Source organism: Eschrichtius robustus, chromosome 1, assembly GCF_028021215.1.
Source record: "Eschrichtius robustus isolate mEscRob2 chromosome 1, mEscRob2.pri, whole genome shotgun sequence".
Classification (NCBI taxonomy): domain Eukaryota; kingdom Metazoa; phylum Chordata; class Mammalia; order Artiodactyla; family Eschrichtiidae; genus Eschrichtius; species Eschrichtius robustus.
This window is the reverse complement of record NC_090824.1, coordinates 125006750-125018803: the sequence shown is the minus strand read 5'-3', so window position 1 is coordinate 125018803 and position 12054 is coordinate 125006750. Positions and strand designations below refer to the sequence as shown.

Genomic DNA, 12054 nt, shown 5'->3' with positions numbered 1-12054 from the left:
AAAGAATGAATTTGAGTTTTTTTGCTTTTGGAGTTTTTTTGTGAAGGAACTGTTTAAGTCCCATAGTTAAACGGGTAACTAAATTAAAGGAGAAAAAAAACAAGTTTCCATAATGATAAATTAAAAAGATGTTTTACAAACCAACACAAGTGCATCAAAAAATTAAGATGAATGGATGGTGAATAGAGGAATTGATAAATAAGTGATAAAGCATATAGCAAAATATTAATTGTAGGATTTAAGTGGTGGGAATGGGTGTTCATTATATACTTGCAACTTCTGTGTGTGTTTGAAATTTTTCAAAACACTAAACATGATGAAAACAACGCATTTTCCTTTACAAGTGTGCATTTGTGTTCTGGGCAGGTGTGTCAGTGCCTCTGCAGCTGGGCCTGCCCGATGCAGTGCCCCCCCAGTACGGGGCGCTGAGGGAGGTGAGCATTCACACTGCGAGGGCCAGGCTCCGGCTGCTTTACCACTTCTCCGACCTCATGTACTCATCCTGGAGGCTACTGAACCTGAGCCCCAACAATCAGGTAAAATGGTGGCTTGGAAAGCAGTGCCTGTGATGTGCTTACCTGGTCCCAGGGCCTCTTTCTCAGCCTTCAGAAAATTCTTCCGCGGCTAATGCTTTTTACTCTCAGCACCCAAGAGACGTAGAAAAGGCACCAATTCTGTTCCCATTTTATTGCTGGATTAAGGACAGTCCAGATATAGATTATCATGCTGTTGAACACACAGTGGTCTTCCTTGTGTTTTGGTTTGTCCAAAGTTCAAGGAAGTATGAATGGCTAATGGCTAAGCATGTATTTTCTACGAACTCCAGAATATGATTTTAAAACTTAAGCACACAAAGGTGTTAGCACCACAGTCAAGGTGGTTATGTAAGTGAGTCTGAGAAATTTTGGAGACTTGCTGTCCTTACAAATGAGCATACCCTGTGGAGGGATAGGTGGGGGAGATAAAGTAAATTTGGCTGATTTGATTGTCTTTATAGAACAGTCTAACAATTTAGGAAGAAAGCAAGCTGGCTGTGTTTGTTTGTTTGTTTAATGTATAGGCATGCCTGCCAAAATGTGTGTTAGTTTGTAAAACTGTTAGTCAAAAATCCTTTGGGTAACGGTCACGGCATATGAGAGATTTGAGAAATCATTGTTAGAAATAGATAATCAACCAGGCGACAGAATACTGTGCAGCACTAAACAAGAGTGTTAGCAACCTGTTTGTAATTAGTGAGAGAAATGTTTATGATATAAAGTGAGGTGAGAAAAGCAGTGGAAAATTGTATAAATAGTATGATCTCGAAAATGTGAAAAGGAAGGAAACTGGAAGGAAATAGATGAAAGTGTTAATGGGGCCATCTCCATATGATAGGATTATGGATGATTTTATTTGCGTGCTTGTGTGTGTGTCCTTTTCTGTATTTTCTAAGTTTTTAAAAATAATAATCATACTTTACCAGAAAAAGTATTTTGAAAAAGTTGCTAATAATGGCTAATACCCAGATTTATGCTTTTAGAGTGCATTTGTAAAAGTGAGATGTGTTATTTCTTTTAAGCCTTAGATTGTACCATTTCTGCTAAGCTTACTTTCTGTTACAGAATAGTACGTCTCATTATAATGCTGGAACATGGGGCATTGTGCAGGGACAGCTCCGACCTTTGTTAGCCCCAAGAGTCTACACCCTCCCGATGGTGCGCTCTATAGGAAAAACCATGGTTCAAGGCAAAAACTATGGACCTCAAATTACTGTAAAGAGGATATCAACCAGGTTAGCATATTATGTATATGTGTATATGTTTCATTAACTAGCATTTTTTGAGATGGACTTAATTACTAACTGATCTCTGTGAGCCTCTGCTTCCTTATTTGTAAAGTAGGATAGTAATAGTATTTTACATCAGTACCCAGTGTGGTTACAGTGGGCCTAGCACAGTGTTTGGCTGTTGTTAAGCTGGCCTGTTCATTCACTGATGGGAAAATAGATTCAAGTGACTTTTGTGGTGATCTGAGAGCATTGTATTTCATTCTGTTTTCCCTTTATTTTTAAAGAGGAAGGAAGTGTAAGCCCATCTTTGTTCAAATAGCAAGACAAGTAGTTAAACTGAATGCATCAGACCTCCGTCTGCCATCCCGAGCCTGGAAGGTTAAGCTGGTTGGAGAAGGGGCTGATGATGCTGGAGGAGTGTTCGATGACACGATCACAGAGATGTGCCAGGTATATTCATTCAGTGTCCCCTGCTGAGTTGTCCGCTCAGGTGGTGGCTGTTTTACTGTTTCCAGTGGTTACTCTGGCATGTTTTTATAAATGTAAGCAAGGATGCATTTGTAATCCTTACATAAAGTTATGCTGTTAATGATGTATAGGCGAATTATCGCAAAGGCTTGTGAAGTGCTTTGTGAAGATACCTTACTGAGTAAGTGCCAGTGCTTCGCCATCTACCAGTGACTCACCGTCTGTTGTGCTGTGTAACACTGGCAGAGGAAACAATGACACATATTTACACTTACGTAACAGACAAATCCAGGACCACCCACGTGCTCCCTTTATCTTGGTGCTTTTAGAACAAAGTAGAACTGCCAGGCTACTGGCAGAAATTAGAAAAAACAAGTCTTAAGAGTTTGAACTGGGGCATCCCTGGTGGTGCAGTGGTTAAGAATCCGCCTGCCAATGCAGAGGACATGGGTTCAAGCCCTGGTCCGGGAAGATCCCACATGCCACGGAGCACCTAAGCCCGTGCGCCACGACTACTGAGCCTGCGCTCTAGAGCCCGCGCGCTGAAACTACTGAGCCCACGTGCCGCAACTGCTGAAGCCTGTGCTCTCTAGGGCCTGCGTGCCGCAACTACTGAGCCCGCGTGCTGCAACTACTGACGCCTGCACTCCTAGAGCCCGTGCTCCGCAACAAGAGAAGGCACACAATGAGAAGTCCGTGCACCGCAACGGAGAGTAGCTCCCGCTTGCCACAACTAGAGAAAGCCCATGCGCAGCAACAAAGGCCCGTCACAGCCAAAAATTAATTAATTTATTTATTAAAAAGAGTTTGAACCAGTTCATATTTTAAGATCTACAGTGGCAGCTTTGCTTCCAGATCAGCTCTGACCCTTCCAGCTTTGCCTAGTATCAGAGGATTTTTCTGATAAATCCTGTAACTAAAATAATACTTGGCTATCATTTATTAAGTTTATTTGAATATCACTGTACCCTGCTCACAGATACCCCAACTCGTGCCCTGGATTGACTTTTTCATCTTAGTTCTGCATACTGCAGGACATTTTCTACATGGGGGAGTCTCCTAAATTCATTTTAAATTACAACCACAGAAATAATTATAGAGATGGCTGGTTGTCATATAGCATTGTAAATTCCTCAATATTCTCTTTTCAGTATGACTTTTAATGTTAATTGTTTTGTTTTCTTGATGCATTTGATTGTCATTTCTAAGAAATTGTTTTTCTTTCTTCTACAGGAACTTGAAACTGGTATTGTTGACCTTCTTATACCCTCTCCCAATGCTACCGCAGAAGTGGGTTACAATAGGGACAGGTAAGGGCAGTCAGCAAGTGTTATTGAATGTCTATAATAATAGCTCACATTTATTGAGTGCTTACTATATGCCAGGCACTGTACTAAGTGTTTTACATGGAGTATCCCATTGAATCCTCATGATAGCTCTAAGGAGTAGGAACTGTTACCGTTCTCTTTTCATATGTAGGAAACTGAGACACATCATGACTTGTTATTTATTTATTATGAGACCAACTCAATGATAATATAGAGGGTTAGAGGAAATGCAGACTTAATATTGAAACCAGACTTCTTTTGTGTTTCTGAAGGCCTATGTGGCCTTCCCTCAATGAATTAAAATTCATTAAAAACCTTTGATATGCTATCCAGTCACAGCAGTTAGTATTTGCAATTATGTATTATTCCTTTACTTGTCAAATTCTGAATTTTGGATCCTGCTTCATGGACTTGTAAATGATAAATGAAATGATTTTAGGAAATAGAGCACCCTTGAGCAGGAGGCTTAAGGACTAATAGATCATTCACTTACCCTCTTATGGTTCTTCTAAAAATAATTCAAAATATGGTCCCTGTGCTGTCCAGAACAATAGCGATAGGCCATATGTGGCTATTGAGCACCTGAAACGTGGTTATAGGAGCTGAAGAACTGAATTTTAGATTTTATTTAATTAATTTAAATAGCCACATGTGGCTAATGACTGCCATATTGGACAGCACAGGTCTAGACTAATGCTATAGCTGTTTGATAACTTATTTCTAATAAAAATGAGGACAACCTTGTTTGAAATAGTTCCTTTAATTCTGCAGGTTCCTTTTTAACCCTTCTGCCTGCCTCGATGAACACTTAATGCAGTTTAAGTTCTTGGGAATTTTAATGGGGGTTGCCATTCGCACAAAGAAGCCTCTGGACCTCCACTTAGCCCCTCTGGTGTGGAAGCAGCTGTGCTGCGTCCCACTCACCCTGGAAGACCTGGAGGAGGTGGATCTGCTCTATGTGCAGACTCTCAACAGCATTCTTCACATTGAAGACAGTGGGATTACCGAGGAGAGTTTCCATGAGGTGAATCCTGGCTGGTTCATGTTTCTGTTGGTGTTGACTAGAATTTTTCTGTGTACAACTCAGGTATGGCCTTCCATTTGCTGTCTGGCTGACCCATGCCATAAGCCATTGCTGCGCTTAGCAGCTCAGCCCAGCAGTTTAAATAACTGCTAAGAGAGTCAGCTCCAGCACCCAGCTTCTGCTCCTTCCCCTTTGATCCATTCTCTGCCTGTTAGAGTGAAGGACAGAGAGAAGCAGGTGGAGAGGGAGGCCTGGGATGACCAGAGTTCATCAATCCTGATTTGGAGGCAGAGAGATTCAACCTCATTTTTAATTACAACCAGATGAGTCAGCACTCTCTGCTGATCAAGTAGCCTGATCAGTTATCTCAGTTGCCTTGTTTTCATCCTTAAAAATTTTGATATTGTTAAACGTTTTTCTGTATTTGTGTGTAACATACTTTTTGTGGTCATTTCTACCATGGAGTAAAAATTCTTTTTTCTTCTATTCTCAGATGATTCCTCTTGATTCTTTTGTTGGCCAGAGCGCTGATGGCAAAATGGTTCCTATAATCCCTGGTGGAAATAGTATCCCACTCACGTTTTCTAATAGGAAGGAGTATGTGGAGAGGGCCATTGAATATCGACTTCATGAAATGGACCGACAGGTGAGATGAAACATTTTGGGAGGTGCATATGAATGTTTTGCATTTGTCTCCAAACAGGAGCTGTCTGGTTTTTACTGAATTTTGGCATATGAATTCACTGTGTTGATTAATCAGTATCTATTGGGTTGGCCCAAAAGTTCGTTCGGGTTTTTCCATAAGATGTTATGGAAGACTTTTTGGTCAACCCAATATATTTCAGTCCCTTTTCAGAGACTTTTCAAGCATAATCTCAGGGCCTGCTATCTCCTCACTCAAGGCCTTAGGTGAGCCCTGAATTGGTCACTGGTTGGATTGAGGCCAAGCCCTCCCCCAGGCCTTCAAAACCTGCCTTCTCACTCTCACTCTTCCTCTGTCCTGTTTATCTTCATTTCTTAACTGCCCCCCAACCCAGTGCCCCACTCCAGCTTGGTCAGTCAGGGTCCATGTGAATGAACCCATAAACACTGGCCTTGCAATCCCATGTGAGTGCTTCTTTCCCCCTCCTGCTGCACTCCTTCAAGCCCCAGCTGAGAATGCATCTCCTCTCTGGACAAACTTTCCTCCAGGCCTGTACATATCTTTTTTGTTACCTAGAAATTCCTCAAGATATCACATACTTCTATGTTGTGGTCTAAGGATTAGACTGCAGAGTTTGGGTCTTCTTTCTTCAATTAGTGTGTGAGACATTGAATGAAAAATGTACTTCATATATATAACTTATATACCTTGTTCTATGCTGATATGTAGTAAGCATTTAATAAATGATGGGAGTATGGTGAGTGACCATAGAAATGAATATTGTGTCCAAAAGTGGTGGTTTTGGTTATACAATCCTTCATAGCCACTTCAGTAATACCTTATTTGCAGAATATGTTGGGTTCTTCTCAGGAGCTGGATGCCGGCTCTGAGGCTGTGTAGTAATTTGAAGTGTATATATTTTACACCCTTCACTTCTGGTTCCTTCTTTGACTCTGACTTTGGGCCAAGTCTAGTCAGAAAACTATACCCTTTAGCTTAGTAAGGGTGGATCCTGTCAGCAATGTTGTTTACACAGCCAGGGCTTACGGTTTGTCTCTAGTTCTTGAATATGTTTACTCCTTACAGACTGAATAACTGACCCAAAATTTCCTGATCACTTTCTGCATGCCAGATGTGGTACCAGGCACCCGCATGTGCGGTTTTTCACATAGTTACTCTGAGAGATAGAAATTACTATCACCATTTCACAAATGAATGCATGGAGTCCAGAGAAGTGAAGGGATGTGCCCAAGGCAAAGCCAGGATCGCAAACCAGGTTTAACTGTGGTGTCCAGGCTCTTGTGCTGGCCTTTCCTATGAAGGTCAGATTGACCTGCTCTCCATCAGCTGTGCTCTGCCCTGGCTTTGTTGCTTTCTTTGTAACAAGGCCATCTTCCTCTTTCACTTCCTCCTTGTCTCTTAGAACCCCGTGTTCTTCCCATAGCTGTCCCCAGTTGTCCCCAGCCCAAGCAGTCATCCCTGTACCTCAGCCTTTTTTTTTTCCAGACAGCTTTTGGTTTGTATCCTACCAGGCAAACAGCTTGTTTTTTGGCAGACTTTGGCTGGGGTATCCGTTTACTCTCAGTAGAGACTGCCCTCACTGCCACTCCGTTCCTTAGCCCTGGGCATGACAACCTTGTACAGTCATAACTCCAGGGCCTTCCTCAAGGTGTGGCTCCTGTTCACGTTCTCTGGTTTGGTCTTGTCTGTGGTAGATGGTTTTGAATTGGCCAAGAGTGGAGAAGTTATTCATGAAACAAACCTGGAACAGTGATGGGTCTGTGTGCAGAGTATGCACTACTGCACAACCTTGGAGGGGTTTTGCCAAACAGACCGTGTGGCAGCCTCTGGCAGCACCCCTTCGGCATTCCCTGACTGACCTGTTCTCTGCACTGTGCTAACAGGGGCTAACTGCCCAGTCACACAGACTCATTTAAAATACCTGTCATAATCATGGGAGCAGCAATTATTTACCTTATTTTTCAGATCAGAAAATTCAAGTAAAAGAAGTGGTGGAGCTGGGATACAGAACCCATCTCCTGATCAAATTTTCTGTCCTTTTTGCAGCCTTCCTACAAAAGGATGTCTCAGTTTTACTTTCTTCTTTGTACTTTTCTTTTTCTTTTACAATCAGCACAAATGATTTTTACAAAAAGGATATAACTGTTTTCAAAAGAAAATATAAATTACAAAAACAGTAGAAGCTCTAGACACATCCTCCAAGAGCTTCTTACCCTGATGAGAAGATGAAGTAGCCCACATAGCACAGTGTAACAGCCCATGGCCGTGTGTGATTAGGAGTGTGGTTGGCATTAGGGGAGGCCCCAGTGGGTTGGGATTTTGTGGGGCAGGGAAGGTGGGCTCCTGAATTGACCTGAACTGGGACAGGAAGGAGTGTATGAGTTCTCCAGGCAGGGAGAAGTTCTAACACAGGGTCAGAGGCAAGGTGGTTGGGCCGCGTGCAGTCATGCCAGTTCTGAGCGACAAGTAGAGGGCCTGGGAGCAGATGAGCACGCACGAGGTGCCCGGCCCAGCTGGGTCCACCGTGGGTGCCCAGTCTGTGCGCACACATTGAATGAACAACCTCTCCTGGGAGCAGGTGGCTGCGGTCCGAGAAGGGATGTCCTGGATCGTCCCCGTGCCGCTGCTGTCCCTCCTCACAGCAAAGCAGCTGGAGCAGATGGTGTGCGGGATGCCCGAGATCTCTGTAGAAGTCTTGAAGAAAGTGGTGCGGTACCGGGAGGTGGATGAGCAGCACCAGCTGGTGCAGTGGTTCTGGCACACGCTGGAGGAGTTCTCCAACGAGGAGCGGGTGCTTTTCATGAGGTTTGTGTCTGGAAGGTCTCGACTACCAGCCAACACTGCTGATATCTCTCAGAGATTTCAGATCATGAAGGTTGATAGGGTAAGTAAGATATTTTTTCTTCCTTGGTAATGTGTGCCTTTATTGCTTCCTTGATGCTTGCATGTTGGGCTTCAAAAGTAGGCCCGCCAATTCAGGATTAATGCTTGGAATTTCCAGATTTTTTAAAAAAATAAAGCACAAAAACTTGGTTAGAAACATCACATAACTTCAATTTTTAAAAGTCCTAAATGGATGTAGAAAGCACAGTACAACCAACAACCTTCGCTGAATCTTCCAGTAGCTTCCTGAATGAAAGCTAAGCTTGGCAGAAAGGTCATCATGTTGCCTCTGCCGCATATTTCCTATGCCTGCTCACTGTGTGACTTCTGCACTGCGACACGGTCTTGTTTATTTGTTTTCATGAAGATACTAACCATTAATGGTGCACGTGCTCCGGAAGGAACGTGAAGACACAGGGAGCAGCAATAACGTGCTCTGTGGGTACGTGCGTGGTGTGCATCACGGAGCAGGCAGTGCAGCTTCTCTGCAGCCTGATGAAAGGTCCCTGCTGCAGAGCTCCAGCCCAGCTGCTGTTTTGACAGATGGCTTAGGAATAAAAGGGCTTAGAGCCTTTAATGCACACTGCTGCCAGAGTCATCTTTCTCAAGCACCCCTCTGACCACATCACTCTTTTCCTTTCACACCGTTCAGCGGCCCCTTGTGTTGACTCCAGGTTAAACGCCATCCACCTTAGCAGTCTTCAACACCTCCACAGTCTGGCCTCTGCCCCGCCTTTTGATATCACCTCTTGATGCTTATTATGTTCTGGCCATCATGGGCTGCTTGCCTTTCTCCTGACAGACCACACTGTTTTTTATTTTGGGGGGTTTTTTGTTTGTTTTGGGAGGTTTTTTTTGGCCGCACCGCATGGCTTGCGAGATCTCAGTTCCCCAACCAGGGATTGAACCCAGGCCACGGCAGTGAAAGCCTGGGATCTTAATCACTAAGCCACCAGGGAACTCCCAAGGTCACACCATTTTTAAATGTCCATGCCTTTGTGCAGGCTATTCCCGCTGCTTTAGTAAGTTCTCCTCCCATCCCTTTCCATCTATGCCTGGCAAGCAATTACTCATCCTTTAAGCCCAATACCAATGTCATCGCCTCCAGAAAGCCCTCCTGGATGCTTTCCTATGCCTCCTGCCTATTCCTCCAGGCAGACTTAGATCTTATATCCATCTCCTGGACACTTGGTACACTCCTCAAACCCAACATTAAGTTAGACGTGTCTGTGTTCCCTCTTTCTCCTCCTCCACCCGCCATGAGCTGGGCAGTCCCCTGAGCAGGGCCCATGGTGTTTATTCCAGAAACAGGAAGGTGGGACCTCGTCACTCAAGGGCCCATCCTACCGGTTTCATCAGGTTTCAGTATCTGCCTTTCTGGTGTTTTTCCTGTAACTACGCCTTGAAAGTTGCTGTAGTCAAAGCCGTCCCTCCCCTGCTGCCTCCTGAGGCTGCCTGCCTGGGCTCCACTCCTGGGCTTGCTGGAGAGGCCATGCACAGGAAAGGCTATGAAAAGAGCCTTTCTGTAAATTTTCGATGTGACTTGCCAGAAACTATAAGTTGTAAATCTGTTTTGTTGCTTCAGAGAAAGATGGGGAGGAGGAAATGGTTTGCTTCTATTCAGCTCTGGAAAAAAACCTTGCCTTGTATCTGTCCTGGGCTACCGTGCCATCCCAGGAGTTAATCCACTATTAATCCCCTGCCTGGGGGGTTTTAGCCTCAGAAAACTGACCACTATGGGTCTCTCCTTTGTGACTTTTAAACCATTTCTCTAGTTTCCAAATCAGAGCCACCTGTTGACATTCCCCTTTAATGTCTTTGTGGGTTGTGGTTTTTCTGCATTCATCACTGGCTCTGGCACAGCTAAGCTTCTGGGCCCTCCATCTCCCACCTCTTAGAAATGCACTCACCTGATGTCGAGTTCCGAGGAGGAGGAGGGCTGGTTTCAAGGAGTTCAACGAGAAAGAGAGGGCAGGTTCTTTTTTAAAAACTCATTTTTTAAAAAATTATAAAAACAATGTAAATCATTACTATCATTACAAATAGTTTGGAAAATAGTTGTGTTTGCAAGGCAGGACAGTGTTTGCAGGGAGGGACAGGAATCCTGTCCCTCCTAGTGGTAGCCATTTTCACCTTTCACCTTTGTGTAATTCCTCAAGCATATACATTTTTGCATGACGCATTTAGAATTTTGTATTCTGCTTTTTCCACCTAACAGTCTATCTCCAGCACTTTTCTGTTTTGCTGCTTATCTTCATAATTATCATTTTAAACGACTGCATCACCATCGGTTAAAGGGCTGGGCTGGGATTTCATTAACTGCTCCTTCCTCATCTGAGCGGTGTGCTGGTGGCCATGGCAGGTGAAGGATGGCAGAATGCTCACTAGGAGGACGGTGAGAGGAGGAGGAGTGTGGTGACTCCCTTACAGTTGTTCCTTCCACTTCACCGGCTCTGTTGGGGGAATCCCTGCAGCAGCTTCAAGTTTGCACCCTCTTGGTGAAAGGGAACGAAGTCTGTTGCACTCCTACTCTGTGGCAGGCACTGTGCGAAGTGTGTTCTACCAGGTAACCCTGCCAGTCAGGGCTCATTCTCATTTCACACGTGAGGGCTTTGGAGGAGTGAGGAGAGGAAAGAAGCATCTTCGCCAAAAGCTAGATGGCCACAGGACACCAGAGCCTGCGCTCTTCCTACCACTGCCAAGTCTCTGCTTGCTCTCCACGTGGCCGTGCAGTCAGTCATGTCCGTGGAGCCCACCTGAAGGCAGGGAGAAGTGCTTTCCTGACTTTGGGGGTGGTGGTGATGAGCAGCCCTGCTCCCCGCATGATACCCCAGTGCTGCAGTCACGGCTCTGGGTCTCTCTCTCCACAGCCTTACGACAGTCTGCCTACCTCACAGACCTGCTTCTTCCAGCTGAGACTGCCGCCCTACTCCAGCCAGCTGGTCATGGCTGAGCGCCTGCGCTACGCCATCAACAACTGCCGCTCAATCGACATGGACAACTACATGCTCTCGCGAAACGTGGACAACGCTGAGGGCTCCGACACTGACTACTGACCACCCAGGGTGCCGTCGCCCCTCCTTCTTCTCAATAATGCTCACTTCCAACTTAATGCTGATACACTTTTATGGTAACTAATAGATGTTTTAGGAACATAAACCGACATTATAAACAGTGGCCACATTTAGTTACTCTAAATGTAACAAGGAAATTAGATGTTTTTATTTTTCTGTGATTGTACAAAAAAAAGACAAAGTGCTCTAAGTCAGGTTTTTCCCTCCATATTTGTGGTCACTTTTGATAAGTTTGCATGGAACCATTTCGGTGCATTTTTAGTTGGGAATGGTACATTTTTGTAAACCCACCCAGTGAACATGAAATTGTACATTGTGTATAATTGTTCATTAGAAAGGACAGTTTTACATGAATATTCATATATTTATTTTGTTTTAATTTGAATTGCCTGTGCAGGGTTCCTTATGCAGAGAAATAAAGCCAATTCAGGAATCAGTGCATGGGCTGCTTTTGTTACTGGAGCTTTGATGAAGAGAGAATGAGCTTTCAGACTAGTTTCACTCTGACAGCTTTTTGACTCATCAGAAACATTCCTTCACACTGGGCTTTGCTTGGAAATGACAGAGCAGAGGACCACATGGGTATAGCAGCCCCCTGAGGTGAAAGCTCCTGTTTTCATTGGTTCTGTCATCCTTGGTCTCTCACTGTGTTCCCTCACTACAGGGTCCCTGTGTCCATCCTTTAGCACTATGCTTCCTCCTTCTCCGTAGCTGGCTTAAAGTGTAACACGCTAATAGGAGCCTTTCTTGAACAGCCCCAGGATACCTGGTACGGGATGCAGCTCTACTAGGCAAGGAGGAAACTAACTAAAGTGATACAGTTCTGACTGCCCACCCCCACCGCC

At 44.4% G+C, this 12054-nt stretch overlaps 1 protein-coding gene across 7 annotated transcripts in view; it reads left to right on the top strand.

Annotated features, from left to right (window-relative positions):
• Positions 1 to 11617, top strand: part of HERC1 (HECT and RLD domain containing E3 ubiquitin protein ligase family member 1) — a 213478-nt gene extending 201861 nt beyond the window's left edge. For all 7 annotated transcript variants that reach the window (XM_068553272.1, XM_068553278.1, XM_068553309.1 and 4 more), the window contains exons 71-78: positions 367 to 536; positions 1602 to 1771; positions 2053 to 2218; positions 3470 to 3546; positions 4336 to 4588; positions 5082 to 5234; positions 7831 to 8136; positions 11006 to 11617. In XM_068553272.1, coding sequence (XP_068409373.1) covers positions 367 to 536; positions 1602 to 1771; positions 2053 to 2218; positions 3470 to 3546; positions 4336 to 4588; positions 5082 to 5234; positions 7831 to 8136; positions 11006 to 11191 — 1481 coding nt within the window. In that variant the 3' untranslated portion in view covers positions 11192 to 11617. The remainder of the gene's footprint in view (positions 1 to 366; positions 537 to 1601; positions 1772 to 2052; positions 2219 to 3469; positions 3547 to 4335; positions 4589 to 5081; positions 5235 to 7830; positions 8137 to 11005) is intronic.
• The last annotated feature ends 437 nt before the right edge of the window (positions 11618 to 12054 follow it).